The sequence below is a fragment of the Pseudoliparis swirei genome, chromosome 12, assembly GCF_029220125.1.
Source record: "Pseudoliparis swirei isolate HS2019 ecotype Mariana Trench chromosome 12, NWPU_hadal_v1, whole genome shotgun sequence".
NCBI classification, from domain to species: domain Eukaryota; kingdom Metazoa; phylum Chordata; class Actinopteri; order Perciformes; family Liparidae; genus Pseudoliparis; species Pseudoliparis swirei.
Window position 1 is genome coordinate 1,336,882 of NC_079399.1, and position 23,691 is coordinate 1,360,572.

The 23,691-nt window shown below is 50.0% G+C and overlaps 1 protein-coding gene across 1 annotated transcript in view; it reads left to right on the plus strand.

The window, feature by feature from the left end:
- Positions 1-1,044: 1,044 nt before the first annotated feature.
- Positions 1,045-23,691, plus strand: part of bub1 (BUB1 mitotic checkpoint serine/threonine kinase) — a 25,821-nt gene continuing 3,174 nt past the window's right edge. Inside the window, exons 1-21 of the mRNA XM_056428877.1 lie at positions 1,045-1,129; positions 1,207-1,266; positions 2,054-2,183; positions 2,250-2,446; positions 4,131-4,171; positions 4,244-4,385; positions 4,852-5,018; positions 7,277-7,376; positions 8,644-8,901; positions 9,021-9,052; positions 13,470-13,589; positions 13,745-13,840; positions 14,289-14,349; positions 14,468-14,546; positions 14,998-15,160; positions 16,945-16,996; positions 17,103-17,671; positions 17,753-17,853; positions 18,051-18,212; positions 18,292-18,449; positions 18,664-18,841. Of these exons, the coding sequence (XP_056284852.1) occupies positions 1,107-1,129; positions 1,207-1,266; positions 2,054-2,183; positions 2,250-2,446; positions 4,131-4,171; positions 4,244-4,385; positions 4,852-5,018; positions 7,277-7,376; positions 8,644-8,901; positions 9,021-9,052; positions 13,470-13,589; positions 13,745-13,840; positions 14,289-14,349; positions 14,468-14,546; positions 14,998-15,160; positions 16,945-16,996; positions 17,103-17,671; positions 17,753-17,853; positions 18,051-18,212; positions 18,292-18,449; positions 18,664-18,841 (2,889 nt within the window). The 5' untranslated portion in view covers positions 1,045-1,106. The remainder of the gene's footprint in view (positions 1,130-1,206; positions 1,267-2,053; positions 2,184-2,249; positions 2,447-4,130; positions 4,172-4,243; positions 4,386-4,851; positions 5,019-7,276; positions 7,377-8,643; positions 8,902-9,020; positions 9,053-13,469; positions 13,590-13,744; positions 13,841-14,288; positions 14,350-14,467; positions 14,547-14,997; positions 15,161-16,944; positions 16,997-17,102; positions 17,672-17,752; positions 17,854-18,050; positions 18,213-18,291; positions 18,450-18,663; positions 18,842-23,691) is intronic.

The following is a 23,691-nucleotide window of genomic DNA, read 5'->3' on the forward strand; positions in this document are numbered from 1 at the left end:
CACACGGACACAAGTAAACTACAAATCATTTAATGAGATCATTTTTAGAACATCATTGAGTCCTTTTGTTTTCCATTAATCTTAATTCAAAACAAAAAAAAGATTTTAAAGTTTTTATATATATATATATATATTTTAGGTTTCTATGGACCGGGAAGCTAGTCACAGTTGGGTTTTGATCAGCGACACGGACACATATAAATTACAAATAATAGAATAATAGAATTTAAAAATATATATTTAGTCCCTTTGATTTAAATTGATCTTAACTTAAAACAAAACAAAATATGTAAACGTTTTTATATAGGTTTTGTTTTTTAGGTTTCTATAGATGGAAGCTAGTCACAGTTGGGTTTTGATCAGCTGACCCAGCGACCTCGCGACACGGACACAAATAATTTACAAATAATATAATAATATAATTTTGTTAAAGTATTGAGTCCCTTTGATTTCAATTGATCTTAATGTAAAACAAAACAAAAGATGTTAACGTTTTTATATATATTTTTCTTCTTCTTCGGTTTCTTTGGACCGGAAGCTAGTCACAGTTGGGTTTTGATCAGCGGACCCAGCGACCTCGCGACACGGACACAAATAAATTACAAATAATATAATAATATAATTTTAAAACATTATTAATTTAATTTATTTATAATATAATTTAAAAACATTATGAAGTGACTTCATTTTCAATATATTTTAAATGTATTTTCATGGAAAACGCAAACATGTTTTGTTTTTTTCGGGTTCTTTAGACCGGAAACTAGTCGACCAACAACCTCGCGACACGGACGGACAACGATACAGATTTTTTTAAACATCAAAAATTCACTTTTTTACTTATCTTAATATTTAAACACAAACAAAAGGGTTTAGACATCTCTATTTCTTTTTATTTACGTGTTTTGGGTATTTTATTTCACTCCGGAAGCTCGTCACCCGTTGGGGGCGTGGCTTCCTCCGTCCATCGCGGAACCCTCTCGTTGCTATTGGCTGAGCGCGAAAATTCAAACGTTTAAGACAGAAAAACTAAAGCGGCCGACGCGAGCCGTCGTCTCCCGAAAACTAACATTTCGAGCTGTTTTGTTAAGAAGTCGATGTTCTAGATGGACATCACCAGCTGCCTGCAGTAAGTGGACGCGTTCCTCTCCCGCTACCTGCTGTTGGTGTCCCGCTCTCGTCGTGACCGTTTGCTGTGTTCCTCAGGCGCTTCGAGGGCAGCCTCAGCTCCTACACCGGGGACGACCCCCTGGAGCACTGGGGCAGGTGAGCAGCTCGCGGAGGCACCTGGGCGCAGCCTGCGGGGACGCCACCCCGCTTTAAGTTCAGGGGCAGATATTGTCCTCTTAAAAACAATTATACGTGTATTCATAACTGGCCCCGCCTTCACCGCGATATGCACAATGTGTCTATTTAGATTATATTTTACTTTATTCTTCCCCAGGGAGACATTTCATGACATGAGAAAACATAGCAGGACATATTATATTCAAGAATGTAAATAATAAAGGAAATTAAAGTGGATATAGTGTCTCTAATATCATATGATATACTCCAAAGTAGTGATTATTCATGTGTTGTTTTTGCTTTTTATTTACTATTTATCCGGTGATCCATCAGCACGTAACGCAGAGTATTTATAGATCTTATACTGCAGACAGTATTCTGAAATTGGTGCTTTGGGTAAAAGTAAACGTGTGACTGATCCCTGTTGTTGTTGTTGTTGTTGTGTCATACGGCAGTAGATAGACAGTAAACTAGCCGACAGTTTGTTTATTGACTCACGTGATGCTCGGCTCACCTGTTCAGTGTCTCAGGTGATGTGATCTCACGGTCCTTTGATTCATGTGTGTGTTTATATATATATATATATAGCGAGAGAGAGAGAGACTCTCTTCGGGTCGGGGCTGTGGAGCCGAGCAGGACTCACCTGTGTGTCCAGGTGATCTCACATAGAGACGGAGAACCACTCCAGAGTTCATGAGCGTCAGGTCGTTGGACTGTGGGAGGAGCCTCCACCCCGGGCCCTCTGACCCCGAGCCTCTGTTCCCAGGTTCGTGGCGTACCTGGAGCAGAGTCTACCTGGCGGCGTGTCTCAGGTGTTGGACGCTCTGGTCCAGAGGTTCCTGAGCGAGGAGCGCTACGCCAACGACGCCCGCTACGTGGACTACTGCATCCGATGTGTGAGTCACGGAGAGCCGAGGGCCCGGCCCGCCATCTTGTCCTCACGCCATCTTGTCCCGTCTCAGGCGGGGTTCTCCTCCGACCCGGCCGCGCTGCTCGCCCGCGTGAACGCTCGGGGCGTCGGCGCCACCAGCGCCGCCCTCTACGTGGCGTGGGCCCGGCAGCTGGAGCAGAGCGGCCGGCCCCAGGAGGCCGAGGCCGTGTTCCAGAGCGCCGCCAGGAGCCGGGCGCAGCCGGCCGACGCCGTGGTGGGAGAATACCGGTAAGGAGGTGCTCCTCTCATCATCCTCTCCTCCTGCTCCTCTCATCATCCTCTCCTCTCCTCCTGCTCCTCTCATCATCCTCTCCTCCTGCTCCTCTCATCATCCTCTCCTGCTCCTCTCATCATCCTCTCCTCCTGCTCCTCTCATCATCCTCTCCTGCTCCTCTCATCATCCTCTCCTCCTGCTCCTCTCATCATCCTCTCCTCCTGCTCCTCTCATCATCCTCTCCTCCTGCTCCTGCTCCTCTCATCATCCTCTCCTCCTGCCCCTCTCATCATCCTCTCCTCCTGCTCCTCGCATCATCCTCTCCTCCTGCTCCTCTCATCATCCTCTCCTGCTCCTCTCATCATCCTCTCCTGCTCCTCTCATCATCCTCTCCTGCTCCTCTCATCATCCTCTCCTCCTGCTCCTCTCATCATCCTCTCCTGCTCCTCTCATCATCCTCTCCTCCTGCTCCTCTCATCATCCTCTCCTGCTCCTCTCATCATCCTCTCCTCCTGCTCCTCTCATCATCCTCTCCTCCTGCTCCTCTCATCATCCTCTCCTCCTGCTCCTCTCATCATCCTCTCCTCCTGCTCCTCTCATCATCCTCTCCTCTCCTCCTGCTCCTCTCATCATCCTCTCCTCTCCTCCTGCTCCTCTCATCATCCTCTCCTCCTGCTCCTCTCATCATCCTCTCCTCCTGCTCCTCTCATCATCCTCTCCTCCTGCTCCTCTCATCATCCTCTCCTCTCCTCCTGCTCCTCTCATCATCCTCTCCTCCTGCTCCTCCTCCCTCCTCATCCTCTCCTCCTGCTCCTCTCATCATCTCCTCTCCTCCTGCTCCTCTCATCATCCTCTCCTCTCCTCTGCTCCTCTCATCATCCTCTCCTCTCCTCCTGCTCCTCTCATCATCCTCTCCTCTCCTGCTCCTCTCATCATCCTCTCCTCTCCTGCTCCTCCTCTCCCGCTCCTCTCATCATCCTCTCCTCCTGCTCCTCTCATCATCCTCTCCTCTGCTCCTCTCAACATCCTCTCCTCTCCTCCTGCTCCTCTCATCATCCTCTCCTCTGCTCCTCTCATCATCCTCTCCTCTCCTCCTGCTCCTCTCATCATCCTCTCCTCCTGCTCCTCTCATCATCCTCTCCTCTCCTCTCCTCCTGCTCCTCTCATCATCCTCTCCTCTCCTCCTGCTCCTCTCATCATCCTCTCCTCCTGCTCCTCTCATCATCCTCTCCTCTCCTCTCCTCCTGCTCCTCTCATCATCCTCTCCTGCTCCTCTCATCATCCTCTCCTCTCCTCCTGCCCCTCTCATCATCCTCTCCTCTCCTGCTCCTCCTCTCCTCTCCTCTCCTCCTGCCCCTCTCATCATCCTCTCCTTTCCTCTCCTGCTCCTCTCCTGCTCCTCCTCTCCTGCTCCTCTCATCATCCTCTCCTCTCCTCCTGCTCCTCTTATCATCCTCTCCTCTTCTCCTGCTCCTCCTCTCATCATCCTCTCCTCTCCTGCTCCTCTCATCATCCTCTCCTCTCCTCTCCTCCTGCCCCTCTCATCATCCTCTCCTCTCCTGCTCCTCTCATCATCCTCTCCTCTCCTGCTCCTCTTATCATCCTCTCCTCTCCTCCTGCTCCTCCTCTCATCATCCTCTCCTCTCCTGCTCCTGCTCCCTCAATGTTCTTTAAAAACAAACTAAATCTTATCTGCAGGCTGTTTATGGCGAGAACAAGAAACCAGACGGCAGCATCAGGTAAGTCTGTTGGAGTACTTATTTATATATATATATAAAGTGTGTGTGTCTAACATGGTGTCTCTGTAACAGGAAGCTCCCCCCTCCAGAACTCCCTCCTGCCCAACAGGCAGAGGGTCTCTGGGTCTCAGCCTGGGGGTCTGAGTCCTGCTGCTGGTCCTCTGCTCCAGGACCCGGTGGACTGTCCTCAGAAAGCTGCAGCTCATAAAACCACGTGAGTCCACCTGTCAGTCCCCCCTCAGCCACTGGGGGTGCTCTTTGTTAAGAGTTATTTATTATTATTTATATATATTTAAATATATATAGACACATTTATCTAATTATTTACATATATATTTAAATAATTAAATATATATAGATATATATAAAATTATATATATTTAATTATTTAAATTGTTGTCAGACTTTAAACGACATGCGAAGTATAAAATGTTTATAATGTTAAGCGTTGTTTTGGCTGTTTTCATCACACGGTGATGCGTTCAAGGACCATCGGAAAAATTAAAAAACAACATCTGGCTGCGGTGATGTTTTACCCATTTTTGTTTCAAGAAGAAATAAAACATGCCGGTGTTCAGAGGGTTAAAACCCAATTTGCCGCCGTGCATCCTGGGACATGTAGGCTCACCGGCCAGCGTCCTCTTCAAGGCGGATCCTGATTGGTCTGTTCTCCTCCTCAGGGTGTCTCGCTCTGAGAACTCTGGCGTCGCCCCCTCCAGCCGGGCCGTGGCCACCGTGTCGGCCTACCTGGCGGAGCAGCTGCTCTGTGAGGGGGAGGAGCTCTGCTTCGAGGAGGCCAGAGCCCTCAGGTACTTCAGGAGGCAGGAGACGGAGGCCCGGGAGAAAAGTGAGACACTCTGGAGGACTGAAGATTAATGCTGCTATGGATCTATATATATACACATTTATATATATGTAGATATGTGTATTTATTAGGGCTGTCAATCGATTTAAAAAAAATTACTAATTAATCACACATTTTGAAATTGCGATTAATTAATTCCGATTAATCGCGATTAAAAGTTTTTTCCTTCTTTTTAAAGACCAAACTTCACACAGAGCTGTGTTTTCAAAGAGGCTCCTACCTATAAAGTGCCAGCGAGGTATTTAATATTGTGGATGATAAATTGTTTCTTCAGTGAAACATCAGATTAGTAAACAAAAATAAGTATATTGAGACCCCATTGGTCCTGTCATCTTTACCACTGAACAGCAGAACCAGTGGCCTTGGGAACTGACTGACATTCACATATGTCACGTTAACCCTCTGGAGGCTGGGCTCATTTTATACATTTTACAACAAACAAAAAAATTCACCGTTTAAAGTCTTTTGCATATGACACATCCCCACGTGTTCTACATCAAACATTCCAGAACAATCTCAGTTCTATTCAATGAGGCTCATTGTCCTCGCGCGTGTTCTCTGCTCTCTGACTGACAGGCTGCTAAATGAGCCTAACCTGTGAGGTGGGAGGTCCTTTGTGATTTACTGAGTGTTCATTGGTTGTTTCGCCCCTCTGTTCCTCTGAGTATCAGAGGGGGAGACGGGAGGAAGGAGGAGCAGGAGGAAACCCGACTGATTCATCCACGAGTTAAACTGATTTCTGCTCCTTATTTTCGCGGAGAAATAATTGTTTTAAAAACGGAAACAGTGTAAAAACTTCAACGAACACCGGAAGTAAACAAAGTTGCGTTAATTGCGTTAAAATATTTTAGTGCGTTAACGCGGCCAAATTAATCGCATAGATTAACGCGTTAACGCTGACAGCCCTAGTATTTATATATATGTGTATCTATATACACATTTTTATATATATACACATTTATATATATATATACACATTTATATATATATACACTAGAGATGCACCGATCAGGTTTTTTGATGCCGATCACCGATCACTGAAATCAGTACCTGCCGATCCGATAATACCGATCACCGATCACGGTGTCGATTGAAGCATTCTATTTATTGTGGAGCATTATTGCTATGAGGACTATGAGGAAATACATATATAAAGCACCTCAAACATGAAAGAAATTACAGATTTCTTTAAACATTTAGGACTTTTACTTTGAAAAATGTCATAATTGATACATTAAAATTGTTTGATTGCTATTGTAGGGGATTTCAGATATGTATGGAACACATCTGCATCATTCATTTCCTGGAACTCTTGGGGAGATCTATATACAGGACTTTGTTTAACATACAAAAGACTGACTAATTTTTATAAACTCTTCCTTGGGACAGTAAAAATGTTTTAATGTTAGCATAATTTAAGCTAAATCTCAGAAACGATCTCTAAAGATACAAAATCAGTTCATTGTTTACTTTTATGTTAGTGTATGATTTGTCGACATCTTATTTAGAAAAACGGATGTTGTTTCACATGGTTCTTTCCGCTAACTTTGCAAAACCGGATGTTATCACTTAAATCCTTCGCTAACGTGATCAAACCCTCTCGCTCCTGATGGAATGTGTTTAGCGTGAGCATCTCTAGGGGCTCAGAGCCTCAGACATGTGAGAGTCGGCTGAGTCGACCCAGAGATTCAACTCGGGGGACGGGGACGCCGCTCGGTGGTGAGGATCCCCTCTGACCTCTGACCTCTGCGGCCCTCGCCGGGCGCATCGTCTCCGTTGCGCTGCGATTGAAACGTCTCTGATAGTTTTTCTCGCAGATGTTACGTCATCTGATCGGCCGTTTTGAGAACGTCGATCAAAACCGATAATGGGAATATCGGCCGATATGGATCGGCGCCGATCAGATCGGTGCATCCCTAATATAAACATTTATATATATATATACATTTATATTTATACATATATATATATACATTTATTTTTATATATATGTGTATATATATACACATTTATTTATATGTATATATATACACATTTATATAAATAAATACATTTATATATATATAAATGTATTTATATAGATACACATTTATTTATATATATAGATATCTATATATATATATACATTTATATATAACATGTTTAACTTCTTTATCTCCCTCTCCTTCATCTCCTTCTCCCTTCTTCTCCTTCTCTTTCTTCTCTTTCTTCTCCTCTTCCTCCTTCTTCTTCCGTTTCAGCCCAGAAGATGTTGAGTAAGATGGGCGCCGCCGACCTGAGCTGCAGGAGCAACCTGGAGAACTTCCTCCCGGTCATGGAGGTGTGTTCAGGGACCGTGAGGTCGTGCTGCGTTCATGTCCCGCCAGAGTTATCGTAACTATGAGTTTCAGGCTGAATGCAGGTGGAAGACTCTTAAAGGGTACCTGTAGTGCAAAACAATATGTAGCCAGATCAAAAGATAATGTGTTTCTAAAGGTTATTCATGCACTGACGGTCCAGTATTCAATAACAATACGTAGTTTAGGCTGTTCAAAGTCCTCAAATCCGACATGCGACAGTGCACTGGAGCTTGAATATGTCGCGGGTGGTGTGACGTCACATCGTTGAGAGATCGACAGCCAGCCACAGCGGATGTGTTCAGATACCAATATAAACAACGTCGAGCGCTCGCAAACAAATGCTGAGAGATTGATAATAATATAGAAAGGCGAAATATAGGCGAAAGATTGTCAGATTCGGCAACTGGATACTTGTTTGAACCTTTAAAAGCAGACTATCCCCATTTAGTTGATTGTGACAGCGATGATAGCGATGATTCTGATGAAGTTGATGCCGAAGGACCGCGGTCAGATGCTTCACCGTGCGGACCGTGCACGCAAGTCGGCGGACGTTTGGTGCAGTTGTGGGAAATGTGTGCCACAAAAAACAGACATAGAGTGCATTTGTTGTAAAGAACACGAACTTATGTCCGATGATATCGTGTCATTAGACCTCATCTGCTTCACACAAAAGCGTGAGCTTGATAGCTACATCGCGCATAAGCCAGCGCTGGAGATGTCTTTCATTGATGCAATGTTCGGCCCACATGTTCGGGGGGGCTAGTGACTTTTTCTTTGCTCCGTCCGTCCCGATGCGCGCAAACCGGTGTCGGGAGCTCCATGCGCACGAGACGGCGGGCAGAGGACTGTCAACGCAACACGTAGAGACAGAAATGACGTGCTGCTGCTGTAATGTGGCGCTATAGAGAAAGTGACAGGGGGGCGGGACAATTTTTTTTTATGTCATGCGATCTACCAATACTACGCCGCGATCGACTGGCAGGTCGCCGCGATCGACGTATTGAGCACCCCTGATACAGATTGTGTAATTCTTGAGGCCACCGATCTATCCCAAGAAGCAGCGCGTGTAGAAGTGGCTGCGGATTGGCTGAATTCCTTTCAACGACTCTCGTCATAGTTAGCTTTGAGCTGGGTAAATAACTAGCAAAATGGCTGCGCCCACGGACTCGGAATGTTGACAAAGAAATGTAAATCCTCGGGCTATGCGTGACTTGTTGACAATAGCAGCGGGGTAAATATGATTTATTTGATGCGCCGAATGGATGTAGCACGTTGTTGTTTTGGCGCTCTCTGGGCTCCAGGGCTCGCGGCGAGTCGGCCTTCCAGCCGGAGGGTCGAAGCTCGGAGGCTTCCCATCATGCACCTCACCCGGCCGACGAGAGCGTTCATCCTGAAGCGTCTGCACCGGCGCCCTCAGACCACGAGTCAGCTGACCGGACGCTCGAGGCCCGCTCGGTCCAGAGGCCCGACGGGCGGGTTCAGCCGAGCGGCGCCGAGAACCCTCAGGAGCTCAACGCCACACGCCAGTGAGTAGCTGCTGCACTCTCTCTCCTGACCACCAGGGGGCTCCTCTGGTTGTATAGAAGTCTATACTTCATGAGTTAGAGCTGCATATTAAATCATGTGATTGATTGTTTCCTCTCAGGGAAGACGTTCAGCCGGAGGAGAAACTAAATGGTGAGTTCAGGAGGAAATCCTCTTCTCTCACCTTGTGGTCTGTCTCACCTTGTGGTCTGTCTCACCTTGTGGTCTGTCTCACCTTGTGGTCTGTCTCACCTCGTGGTCTGTCTCACCTCGTGGTCTGTCTCACCTTGTGGTCTGTCTCACCTCCCGGTCTGTCTCACCTTGTGGTCTGTCTCACCTCGTGGTCTGTCTCACCTCGTGGTCTGTCTCACCTCGTGGTCTGTCTCACCTTGTGGTCTGTCTCACCTTGTGGTCTGTCTCACCTTGTGGTCTGTCTCACCTCGTGGTCTGTCTCTCCTCGTGGTCTGTCTCACCTCGTGGTATGTCTCTCCTTGTGGTCTGTCTCACCTTGTGGTCTGTCTCTCCTCGTGGTCTGTCTCACCTCGTGGTCTGTCTCACCTCGTGGTCTGTCTCACCTCGTGGTCTGTCTCACCTCGTGGTCTGTCTCACCTCGTGGTCTGTCTCACCTCGTGGTCTGTCTCACCTCGTGGTCTGTCTCATCTCGTGGTCTGTCTCTCCTTGTGGTCTGTCTCTCCTTGTGGTCTGTCTCACCTTGTGGTCTGTCTCACCTCGTGGTCTGTCTCACCTCGTGGTCTGTCTCACCTCGTGGTCTGTCTCACCTCGTGGTCTGTCTCTCCTTGTGGTCTGTCTCTCCTTGTGGTCTGTCTCACCTCGTGGTCTGTCTCTCCTTGTGGTCTGTCTCACCTCGTGGTCTGTCTCACCTCGTGGTCTGTCTCACCTCGTGGTCTGTCTCACCTTGTGGTCTGTCTCAGCTCGTGGTCTGTCTCTCCTTGTGGTCTGTCTCTCCTTGTGGTCTGTCTCACCTCGTGGTCTGTCTCTCCTTGTGGTCTGTCTCTCCTTGTGGTCTGTCTCACCTTGTGGTCTGTCTCTCCTCGTGGTCTGTCTCTCCTCGTGGTCTGTCTCTCCTCGTGGTCTGTCTCACCTCGTGGTCTGTCTCACCTCGTGGTCTGTCTCACCTTGTGGTCTGTCTCACCTTGTGGTCTGTCTCTCCTCGTGGTCTGTCTCACCTTGTGGTCTGTCTCACCTCGTGGTCTGTCTCACCTCGTGGTCTGTCTCACCTCCCGGTCTGTCTCACCTCGTGGTCTGTCTCACCTTGTGGTCTGTCTCACCTTGTGGTCTGTCTCACCTTGTGGTCTGTCTCACCTCGTGGTCTGTCTCACCTTGTGGTCTGTCTCACCTCGTGGTCTGTCTCACCTCGTGGTCTGTCTCACCTTGTGGTCTGTCTCACCTCGTGGTCTGTCTCACCTCGTGGTCTGTCTCTCCTCGTGGTCTGTCTCACCTTGTGGTCTGTCTCACCTCGTGGTCTGTCTCACCTTGTGGTCTGTCTCACCTCGTGGTCTGTCTCACCTTGTGGTCTGTCTCACCTTGTGGTCTGTCTCACCTTGTGGTCTGTCTCACCTCGTGGTCTGTCTCACCTCGTGGTCTGTCTCACCTCGTGGTCTGTCTCACCTCGTGGTCTGTCTCACTGTGGTCTGTCTCAGCTCGTGGTCTGTCTCCTTGTGGTCTGTCTCTCCTTGTGGTCTGTCTCCTTGTGGTCTGTCTCACCTTGTGGTCTGTCTCCTCGTGGTCTGTCTCACCTCGTGGTCTGTCTCACCTCGTGGTCTGTCTCACCTCGTGGTCTGTCTCACCTCGTGGTCTGTCTCACCTCGTGGTCTGTCTCACCTCGTGGTCTGTCTCACCTCGTGGTCTGTCTCTCCTTGTGGTCTGTCTCACCTCGTGGTCTGTCTCACCTCGTGGTCTGTCTCACCTCGTGGTCTGTCTCTCCTTGTGGTCTGTCTCTCCTTGTGGTCTGTCTCACCTCGTGGTCTGTCTCACCTCGTGGTCTGTCTCTCCTTGTGGTCTGTCTCACCTTGTGGTCTGTCTCTCCTCGTGGTCTGTCTCACCTCGTGGTCTGTCTCACCTTGTGGTCTGTCTCACCTCGTGGTCTGTCTCACCTTGTGGTCTGTCTCACCTCGTGGTCTGTCTCACCTTGTGGTCTGTCTCACCTTGTGGTCTGTCTCACCTCGTGGTCTGTCTCACCTCGTGGTCTGTCTCACCTTGTGGTCTGTCTCACCTTGTGGTCTGTCTCACCTTGTGGTCTGTCTCACCTCGTGGTCTGTCTCTCCTCGTGGTCTGTCTCACCTTGTGGTCTGTCTCACCTCGTGGTCTGTCTCACCTTGTGGTCTGTCTCACCTTGTGGTCTGTCTCACCTCGTGGTCTGTCTCACCTCGTGGTCTGTCTCACCTCGTGGTCTGTCTCACCTCGTGGTCTGTCTCAGCTCGTGGTCTGTCTCTCCTTGTGGTCTGTCTCTCCTTGTGGTCTGTCTCTCCTTGTGGTCTGTCTCTCCTTGTGGTCTGTCTCACCTCGTGGTCTGTCTCACCTCGTGGTCTGTCTCACCTCGTGGTCTGTCTCACCTTGTGGTCTGTCTCAGCTCGTGGTCTGTCTCTCCTTGTGGTCTGTCTCACCTCGTGGTCTGTCTCTCCTTGTGGTCTGTCTCTCCTTGTGGTCTGTCTCTCCTTGTGGTCTGTCTCACCTTGTGGTCTGTCTCTCCTTGTGGTCTGTCTCTCCTCATGGTCTGTCTCACCTCGTGGTCTGTCTCACCTTGTGGTCTGTCTCACCTTGTGGTCTGTCTCACCTTGTGGTCTGTCTCACCTTGTGGTCTGTCTCTCCTCGTGGTCTGTCTCACCTCGTGGTCTGTCTCTCCTCGTGGTCTGTCTCACCTTGTGGTCTGTCTCACCTTGTGGTCTGTCTCACCTCGTGGTCTGTCTCACCTCGTGGTCTGTCTCACCTCGTGGTCTGTCTCACCTCGTGGTCTGTCTCACCTCGTGGTCTGTCTCACCTCGTGGTCTGTCTCACCTTGTGGTCTGTCTCACCTTGTGGTCTGTCTCACCTTGTGGTCTGTCTCACCTCGTGGTCTGTCTCACCTCGTGGTCTGTCTCACCTCCCGGTCTGTCTCACCTCCCGGTCTGTCTCACCTCGTGGTCTGTCTCACCTCGTGGTCTGTCTCACCTCGTGGTCTGTCTCACCTCGTGGTCTGTCTCTCCTCGTGGTCTGTCTCACCTTGTGGTCTGTCTCACCTCGTGGTCTGTCTCACCTTGTGGTCTGTCTCACCTTGTGGTCTGTCTCACCTCGTGGTCTGTCTCACCTCGTGGTCTGTCTCACCTCGTGGTCTGTCTCACCTCGTGGTCTGTCTCAGCTCGTGGTCTGTCTCTCCTTGTGGTCTGTCTCTCCTTGTGGTCTGTCTCACCTCGTGGTCTGTCTCTCCTTGTGGTCTGTCTCACCTCGTGGTCTGTCTCACCTCGTGGTCTGTCTCACCTCGTGGTCTGTCTCACCTTGTGGTCTGTCTCAGCTCGTGGTCTGTCTCTCCTTGTGGTCTGTCTCACCTCGTGGTCTGTCTCTCCTTGTGGTCTGTCTCTCCTTGTGGTCTGTCTCTCCTTGTGGTCTGTCTCACCTTGTGGTCTGTCTCTCCTTGTGGTCTGTCTCTCCTCGTGGTCTGTCTCACCTCGTGGTCTGTCTCACCTCGTGGTCTGTCTCACCTTGTGGTCTGTCTCACCTTGTGGTCTGTCTCACCTTGTGGTCTGTCTCGTGGTCTGTCTCACCTCGTGGTCTGTCTCTCCTCGTGGTCTGTCTCACCTTGTGGTCTGTCTCACCTTGTGGTCTGTCTCTCCTCGTGGTCTGTCTCACCTCGTGGTCTGTCTCACCTCGTGGTCTGTCTCACCTTGCGGTCTGTCTCACCTCCCGGTCTGTCTCACCTTGTGGTCTGTCTCACCTTGTGGTCTGTCTCACCTTGTGGTCTGTCTCACCTCGTGGTCTGTCTCACCTCGTGGTCTGTCTCACCTCCCGGTCTGTCTCACCTCGTGGTCTGTCTCACCTCGTGGTCTGTCTCACCTCGTGGTCTGTCTCACCTCGTGGTCTGTCTCACCTTGTGGTCTGTCTCACCTTGTGGTCTGTCTCACCTCGTGGTCTGTCTCACCTCGTGGTCTGTCTCACCTCGTGGTCTGTCTCACCTTGTGGTCTGTCTCACCTTGTGGTCTGTCTCACCTCGTGGTCTGTCTCACCTCGTGGTCTGTCTCACCTCGTGGTCTGTCTCACCTCGTGGTCTGTCTCACCTTGCGGTCTGTCTCACCTCGTGGTCTGTCTCACCTTGTGGTCTGTCTCACCTTGTGGTCTGTCTCACCTCGTGGTCTGTCTCACCTCGTGGTCTGTCTCACCTCCCGGTCTGTCTCACCTCGTGGTCTGTCTCACCTCGTGGTCTGTCTCACCTCGTGGTCTGTCTCACCTCGTGGTCTGTCTCACCTCGTGGTCTGTCTCACCTCGTGGTCTGTCTCACCTCGTGGTCTGTCTCACCTTGTGGTCTGTCTCACCTCGTGGTCTGTCTCACCTCGTGGTCTGTCTCACCTCCCGGTCTCAGTGTCTCAGGGTGCCTCAGCCAACCTGTCTCACTTCACGCCCGACTCGTCCCTGGGCTTCGTGCCGGCCACCCCGTCCAGGGTGCTGCCGTCCCCCACCGTCAACACCCGGGAGGCACTGGGTGAGTCACGGGGACTTATTGATCCCTGATCAGGTCTGACCTCTGATCAATAAGTTGATGATCCGTTGCTCCTCGGGTTTCATTCATGATGCAGGTTCCTTGAAGAACAGTTCTAACTCTATGATTGGTGTTTGTTGTTGTTGTTGTGTGTCCAGACGTGATCATGGACATGTTCCAGGCCCCGACGCTCCTCGAGGATCCTCTCAGTCGTCCCTCGATGCTTCACTCCTCTCTGAGCGACTTCCTGCCCGGTAACCGGCTCTAACCAATCACAGAGAGGGTTGATTATGATTGATTATGATTATAACCAATCGGAGAGGGTTGATTGATATTGATTGTGATATGTTTACATTTGAAGCCTTTTAAAGGTTGTAGTTTATACTAATATCATTATTGATTGTGCTCATGATTCTTTATTGATTACCTTCTTGATTCTGATCACGTTTGAGGTTTAGAGCAGAATGTCACTTACATTTAAATTAATTTAGAGACGTTAACGTTATGCATAGATACTGAAGTTAAAGTCTCACCAAAAAAAAGATTATTTAATAAAAATGTAAACAAACAAACAGGAAATAAATCTATGTTTATCAACAAATAAAATAAAGGATACATTCCCCACTTGACTTAATGTAATGTAAATAATGAATATTTATTTAACTATCTTGTGGTGATGTTGCAATGCATTGTGGGTCTTAGGCGGCTCGTGCTCCGCGCCGTTGACCGTCTACCAGGACGAGCCGGACAAAGAGAACGCCGGGTAAGAAACACGATGACGTCATCGACGGAGCTTCGATGACGTCATCGACGGAGCTTCGATGATGTTATGCGCACGAGGAGCTTTAGTGTTCCTATTATTTTGTCCCTCCGTCGTTCAGCGCTGCGGCTCCGCCTCCTCTCGAGAAGTCTAAACCAATCAGAGCGCTGGCAGAGATCCCATCGTCCAATCAAACGAATGTGAGTATGTAGACCACTTCATGTAGACCTCTTCATGTAGACCTCTTCATGTAGACCTCTTCATGTAGACCTCTTCATGTAGACCTCTTTATGTAGACCTCTTCTTGTAGACCTCTTCATGTAGACCTCTTCATGTAGACCTCTTTATGTAGACCTCTTCATGTAGACCTCTTCATGTAGACCTCTTCATGTAGACCTCTTCATGTAGACCTCTTCATGTAGACCTCTTCATGTAGACCACTTCATGCAGACCTCTTCATGTAGACCTCTTCATGTAGACCTCTTCATGTAGACCTCTTCATGTAGACCTCTTTATGAAGACCTCTTCATGTAGACCTCTTCATGTAGACCTCTTCATGTAGACCACTTCATGTAGACCTCTTCATGTAGACCTCTTCATGTAGACCTCTTTATGAAGACCTCTTTATGAAGACCCCCCCCCCCCCCCCAGGAGGCCCCCGTGGACCCGGCTCCAGACGAGACCCTGTGGGGGCCCCGGTCCTCCTCTCTGGACTCCTGCCCCAACAGCACCAATGACTTCAACATGCTGGCTCAGTTCGTCTCCACGCCGTTTACCCACAAGGCACCATTCTGCTTCTACGAGGGGGACCCGGGTAACACACACACACACAGAGACACACACAGAGAGACACAGAGACACACACTCACAGAGACACACACACACAGAGACACACTCACAGAGACACACAGACACACACACACAGAGACACACACACAGTCAGAGACTCACAATCACTCAAACTATATATAAAGTATATATATATATATATTAGGGCTGTCAGCGTTATCGCGTTAATCTATGCGATTAATTTTGCCGCGTTAATGCACTAAAATATTTTAACGCAATTAACGCAACTTATTTTAAATATTTTTTTTTTATATACTTTATTAATCCACAAGGGGAAATTAGTTCTCTGCATTTAACCCATCCTTAGTTATTAAGGAGCAGTGGGCTGCAGTGATGCGCCCGGGAAGCAACTGGGGGTTCAGTGCCTTGCTCAAGGACACTTCGACTTGCTTCCGGTGTTCGTTGAAGTTTTTACACTCCTGAGTGTCAAACCGCGGCAGTACGGTTTGACACTGTTTCCGTTTTTAAAACAATTATTTCTCCGTGAAAATAAGGAGCAGAAATGAGTTTAACTCTAGGATGAATCAGTCGGGTTTCCTCCTCCTCTCCTTCCTCCCGTCTCCCCCTCTGATACACAGAGGAACGGAGGGGCGACGTGTCGGGAGACGCGGCGCGGAAAGAACTCGTCACACGAAACCTTCACCGTGATTGGTCAATCCGTTTGTCCGTCAACATTTCGGGAAAAAAACAACCAATGAACACTCAGTAAATCACAAAGGACCTCCCACCTCACAGGTGAGGCTCATTAGCAGCCTGTCAGTCAGAGAGCAGAGAACACGGCACAAGGACAATGAGCCTCATTGAATAGAGCTGAGATTGTTCTGGAATGTTTGATGTATAACACGTGGGTATGTGTCATATGCAAACGCCTTTAAAAGGTGAATTTAATTTATTTTGTAAAATGTATAAAATGCCCCCAGCCTCCAGAGGGTTAACGTGACATATGTGAATGTCAGTCAGTCACCAAGGCCACTGGTTCTGCTGTTCAGTGGTAAAGATGACAGGACCAATGGGGTCTCAATATACTTCTTTTTTTAAAACTAATCTGATGTTTCACTGAAGAAACAATTTATCATCCACGATATTAAATACCTCGCTGGCACCTTATATGTAGGAACCTCTTTGAAAACACAGCTCTGTGTGAAGTTTGGTCTTTAAAAAGAAGGAAAAAACTTTTAATCGCGATTAATTAATCGCAATTTCAAAATGTGCGATTAATTAGTTTTTTTTGAATCGATTGACAGCCCTAATATATATATATATATTATAATTAGGGCTGTGAAACGATTAACATTTTTAATCAGGTTAATCACAGGTTTCTGTGGATTAATCATGATTAATCACATATATACATTTACAGGGCTCTCAAGAGAGGCAAGAGCTCCGAGAAGAGTTGTTGGGGGGGGGGGGGGGGGTGCAAGTGACTTTTTTTCGTCCCGATGTGCGCGCACGCCGGCATCGGAGCTCTGTGGCGCGCGAGACGGAGATCGGAGTCGTGTTAACGCGACACTAGAGACAGAATGACACGCTGCTGGAGAGACGACCAACAACAGACGGATTGGAAGCTCATTCTGCGCATGCGTTAAATGCGTTAAAAAAAATTATCTAATTAATCCTGTAATTTAATTTAGTTAACGCGTTATTTTTCACAGCACTAATTATAATATATATATAATATATATTATATATATATTTTATAATTTATATATATATTTATATATATCTCTCTGTAATGTGTTTGTGTCTCAGGTGACGGTGAAGAAGTCGATGCGTTCCTCCGCCGGCAGACCAAGAAGCTCAGGTACGTCTGTCCAGGTGTTCAGAGACATGCGACGCCTTCAGGGACACGCGCGATGAAGCGTGTGGCGCGTGACGTGTAGCGTGTGACGTGTAGCGTGTGCCCTCAGCCCCATCATGGAGCTGAGTCCGTCGGGCGACGCCTTCGCTCAGCTGCTTCCTGCGTCCGCTGCACACGGCACCATCGTGGGCGAAGGTGTGGCCCCGCCCCCCCACGGCCTGACCTGCTCCTCCACCACCCTGGTGGAGGCCCCGCCCCCCGCCGCGCTGTCCTTCAAGGACCAGACCCCCACGTGCGCCGCCGTCTGGGACGTGTCCGAGAGCCTGGAGCCGGCCCCCCGCCACGAGCCCTTCACCATCATGGAGGACCTGGACCAGAGGCCGCCGCCCCCCGACGAGCCCATGAGCCCGGGGGGGGGCGGCGCCCACGGCCCGGAGGTCTTGCCGGGACCCCGTCTGCAGCACGGCGCCGACGCTGAGGACGAACCCACCGTGAGTCCCGACGTGTCCCTGAACGCATCGCGGGGGGCCCGGGGCCAGCTGGTCTCGGACCCCTGGGACCAGGACCTCATCGCTCGGCTGCTGTCGGCGCTCAGCCCCCCCCTCGCCGCCCACCCCCGCTGCGTCAGCTGGCCCTGCAAGCTGCCCGCCATCTGCCCCAAGACCACCATCAGCATGGGTGAGGAGCACTGCTGCATTGTGGGTACCTCCCGTTAGCCTAGCTTAGCATCAGGACCGCCTTAACCCCGCCCCCCCACAGGGCGAGCGTCTCTGAGAGTCGACTGCGTCCTCGGAGAAGGAGCCTTCGCCACCGTGTACCAGGCCACCGACCCCCTGACCTCGGAGAGGACGGTGCTGAAGGTGAGGGGCGGGGCTACAGGGAGAGGGCGGGGCTACATATGAGAGGGCGGGGTTAAAGGTGAGAGGGCGGGGTTACAGTGGAGGGGGCGGGGTTAAAGGGGAGAGGGCGGGGTTAAATGTGAGAGGGCGGGGCTACAGTGAGAGGGCGGGTTACGTGTGAGAGGGCGGGGTCTATTCTCTGACCCGTGTGGCTGCAGGTCCAGAAGCCGGCCAACCCGTGGGAGTTCTACATCAACGTGCAGCTGGACGCTCGCCTGCGGCCCGACGTGCGCCGCCTGTTCGGCGCCGTGAGCTCCGCCCACCTCTTCCAGGACGGCAGCGTGCTGCTCGGCGAGCTCCACAACCACGGCACCCTGCTGGTACGCCGCGGGGACCGCCCGGCCGCCATCTTTGTGCGGGCGTCGCCCTCTGACCGGTGCGTTTCTCTCGTCCAATCAGAACGCAGTGAACATCTACAAGACCATGAGCGACAAGGTGATGCCGCAGCCGCTCGTCATGTACTTCGCCGTCTGCATCCTGCACATGGTGGAGCGGCTGCACGCCGTGCAGGTGGTGCACGCCGACATCAAGCCCGACAACTTCCTGCTGGGAGACCGGTAACTGACCACGGGCCGTCGGGCGCCTCCTCCTCCTCCTCACCCTCCTCACCCTCACCCTCCTCCTCCTTCTCCTCCCCTCCTCCTCCTCCTCTTCACCCTCCTCACCCTCCTCACCCTCCTCCTCCTCACCCTCCTCCTCCTCCTCCTTCTCCTCCCCTCCTCCTCCTCCTCCTCTACCTCCTCCTCCTCACCCTCGCCCCCCGTGCCTCAGGTTCCTGGACAGCAGGAGCGTGGGGCCCGAGGACCTGGACCACGGCCTGGTGCTGGTGGACCTCGGCCAGAGCATCGACATGCGGCTGTTCCCTGAAGGCACCGCCTTCACCGCCACGTGTCTCACGTCAGGATTCCAGTGCACAGAGATGCTGAGTGGGAAACCCTGGAGCTACCAGGTGAACACACACATAGAGACACACACATAGAGACACACACACACACATAGAGACACACACATAGAGACACACACACACACATAGAGACACACACACATAGAGACACACACACATAGAGACACACACACACACACATAGAGAGACACACACACATAGAGACACACACACATAGAGACACACACACACACACATAGACACACACACACACATAGAGACACACACACACATAGAGACACACACATAGAGACACACACACACATAGAGACACACACACATAGAGACACACACACACATAGAGACACACACACATAGAGACACACACACACACACATAGAGACACACATAGAGACACACACACATAGAGACACACACACACATAGAGACACACACACACACACATAGAGACACACACACATAGAGACACACACACACACATAGAGACACACACACACACATAGAGACACACACACACATAGAGACACACACACACATAGAGACACACACACACACACACATAGAGACACACACACACACACATAGAGACACACACACACACACACACACACACACACACATAGAGACACACACAGAGACACACACACACACATAGACACACACACACACACAGACACACACATAGAGACACACACACACACATACACACACACACAGACACACACACACACACATAGAGACACACACACACATAGAGACACACACACACACATAGAGACACACACACATAGACACACACACACATAGAGACACACACACACACACACACACACACACATAGAGACACACACACACACATAGAGACACACACACACATAGAGACACACACATAGAGACACACACACACATAGAGACACACACACATAGAGACACACACACATAGAGACACACACACATAGAGACACACACACATAGAGACACACACACACATAGAGACACACACATAGAGACACACACACACATAGAGACACACACACATAGACACACACACATAGACACACACACACATAGACACACACACACATAGAGACACACACACATAGAAACACACACACATAGAGACACACACATAGAGACACACACACATAGAGACACACACACACATAGAGACACACACATAGAGACACACACACACACACATAGACACACACACACATAGAGACACACACACACATAGAGACACACACACACACATAGAGACACACACACAGAGACACACACACATAGAGACACACACATAGAGACACACACACACATAGACACACACACATATGGAGACACACACACACATAGAGACACACACACATACACATAGAGACACACATACACATAGAGACACACACATAGAGACACACACACACACACATAGAGACACACACACACACACACATAGAGACACACACACACACATAGAGACACACACACACACATAGAGACACACACACACATAGAGACACACACACACATAGAGACACACACACATAGAGACACACACACACATAGACACACACACACATAGAGACACACACATAGAGACACACACACACACATAGAGACACACACACACACATAGAGACACACACACATAGAGACACACACACATAGAGACACACACACACACATAGAGACACACACACACATAGAGACACACACACACACATAGAGACACACACACACATAGAGACACACACACACACACATAGAGACACACACACACACATAGAGACACACACACACACACATAGAGACACACACATAGAGACACACACACACACATAGAGACACACACACACATAGAGACACACACACACATAGAGACACACACACATAGAGACACACACACATAGAGACACACACACATAGAGACACACATAGAGACACACACATAGAGACACACACACACATAGAGACACACACACACACATAGAGACACACACACACACATAGAGACACACACACACACACATAGAGACACACACACATAGAGACACACACACACATAGAGACACACACACACATAGAGACACACACACACATAGAGACACACACACACATAGAGACACACACACACATAGAGACACACATAGAGACACACACACATAGAGACACACACACACATAGAGACACACACACATAGAGACACACACACACACACACATAGAGACACACACACACACAGAGACACACACACACATAGAGACACACACACACACATAGAGACACACACACACACACATAGAGACACACACACATAGAGACACACACACACACATAGAGACACACACACACACACATAGAGACACACACACACACAGAGACACACACACACATAGAGACACACACACATACACACATAGACACACACTCACACACACATAGACACACACACACATAGAAACACACATGAGACACACATAGAGACACACACACACACACAGCAGAGACACACACGCCAGCCCGCGACACAAGCGCGCTCTTTTAGTTTTGTGTTTATTTTAATGTTTTCTTTGCCACAAACACATCGGCACTAACAGCATACGACCACAGCACACTTTTGGACATAAACTTTGCGCAAAACAAGGGTTTTGTCCACTTTTTCCATCGATCCAGCGTGGCCGGAGATCGTGCGAGCGAACCGCAACAACAACAGTGGAGCCGCTATACGGGGACGACGAAACATCGAGGGAAACGGAGCGAATTGAACAGACTGAGAGTTCAAGCCCACCATCCACCTCTGCCCAGCATCCTTCTTGCTAACGTCCAGTCTCTGGAAAATAAGATGGATGATGTTAGGGCAAGGATCAGATTCCAACGGGACATGAGGGACTGTAACATCTTTTGTCTGATTTGAAACATGGCTGACCCTGGTGCCGGATCGAGTCATATGCCCAACCGAGTCCTTCTCTGTTTTCCGTGCAGACAGAACAGAAGAGTCTGGTAAATCTAAGGGTGGAGGGGTCTGCTTCATGACAAACAACATGTGGTGCGACCCCAAGGACATTAAGACTCTTTCTCGCTCCTGCTCACGAACCTGGAACATCTGACGATCTCATGCCGCCCATTCTACCTTCCCGGGAGTTCAGCTCGGTCATCACCACAGCCGCTACATTCCACCACAAGCGGACACCGACGTAGCACTATCGGACCTACATGATGTGTTATGTCGGCATCAGAACAAGTATCCCGACGCGGCTGTGGTGGTGGCTGGGGACTTTAATAGGGCAAACCTAAAAAAAGTCATGCCGAACTTTCACCAGCACATTACGTGTGCTACCAGAGGGGAAAGAACGTTGGACCACTGCTATACGCCATTCAAGAGAGGCTACAAGGCTGTCTCTCCCTCCGCTCGCAAATCAGACCATGCCGCCATTTTTCTGCTTCCGAGTACCGCAAAAGATCGCGGGGAAGCGGTAGTGACGAGGAACGAAGCGGTGGTCTGACCAATCAGAGGCTGAGCTACAGGACGCTTCCGCGGTCGCCGACTGGGACATGATCCAATCCAGTTCCAGTGACGCCAGCGAGTTTTGAAGTAGCAATGAGCCTCATAGCAACGCTTAGCGGACACCATCGTCCCCACGGTAAAAGTTAGGGTCTTTCCAACCAAAAGCCGTGGGTTGATAGATCCATCCGTGAAGCTGTGAACGCCTGCATTGCTGCCTATAACTCCGGTCTTGTATCCGCAACATGGACGAGTACAAGGCAGCGGTCTATGGACTGAGGAGGGCGTGAAGGAAGCCAAGAGGAGGTACCGAGACAGAGTGGAATCACAGATGGAGCAGCGCGACACCAGGCGCCTATGGCAGGGGCTACGGACTATCACAGACTACCAGAGCAGACCCCGCGCAATGGTGAGTGCCGACGCATCCCTAGCGGACGACCTGAACTCATTTTATGCACGGTTTGAGGCTAGCAACAACAGCGCTAGCTCGCCCGGCTGACAACAACACGTTAGCGTAGCCGAGGTGAGTTCTACTGCTGGGGATGAACACACACTCTCTGTGACCGAGCACAGTGTGAGGAGGGCTCTGTTGAGGGTGAACACCAGGAAAGCTGCAGGTCCAGATGGCATATCTGGGCGAGTACTGAAGACCTGTGCTAACCAGCTAGCTCCAGTGTTCACCACAATATTCAACCTCTCCTGGCTGAGTCCGTGGTCCCCGCCTGCTTCAAGAGATCCACTATTGTCCCTGTGCCCAAGAATGCTTCTCCAGCATGTATGAATGACTACCGACCGGTGGCCCTCACCTCGGTGGTCATGAAATGCTTTGAGAGGCTGATAAAGGACTACATCTGCGCCTTCCTCCCTTCCTCCATGGACCCGCTGCAGTTTGCTTATCGCCCAAACAGGTCCACGGATGATGCTGTCTCCCAGGTACTGCACACCACACTCTCTCATCTGGACAGCCAGAGGGGGCTATGTGAGACTGCTGTTCATTGATTATAGTTCAGCTTTCAACACCATAGTCCCTCCAGACTGGCCGGCAAGCTGATTGAGCTGGGACTGAACACCCCTGTGTGCTTGGATCCTGGACTTCCTGACCGCCAGGCCACAGGTGGTCAGGTGGGCAGACACACCTCCAAATCCTCACCCTGAACACAGGATCCCCAGGGTTGCGCCCTCAGCCCCTACTGTACTCCCTGTACACACATGACTGTGTGGCCAGGTTCAGCTCAACACCATCATCAAGTTTGCGGATGACACAGTGGTGGTGGGCCTGATCTCCGACAACGACGAGAAGGCCTACCTGGAGGAAGTTGCTGATCTGTCACTCTGGTGCCAGGACAACAGCCTCCTCATGAATGTCACCAAAACTAAGGAGCTGATTGTGGACTTT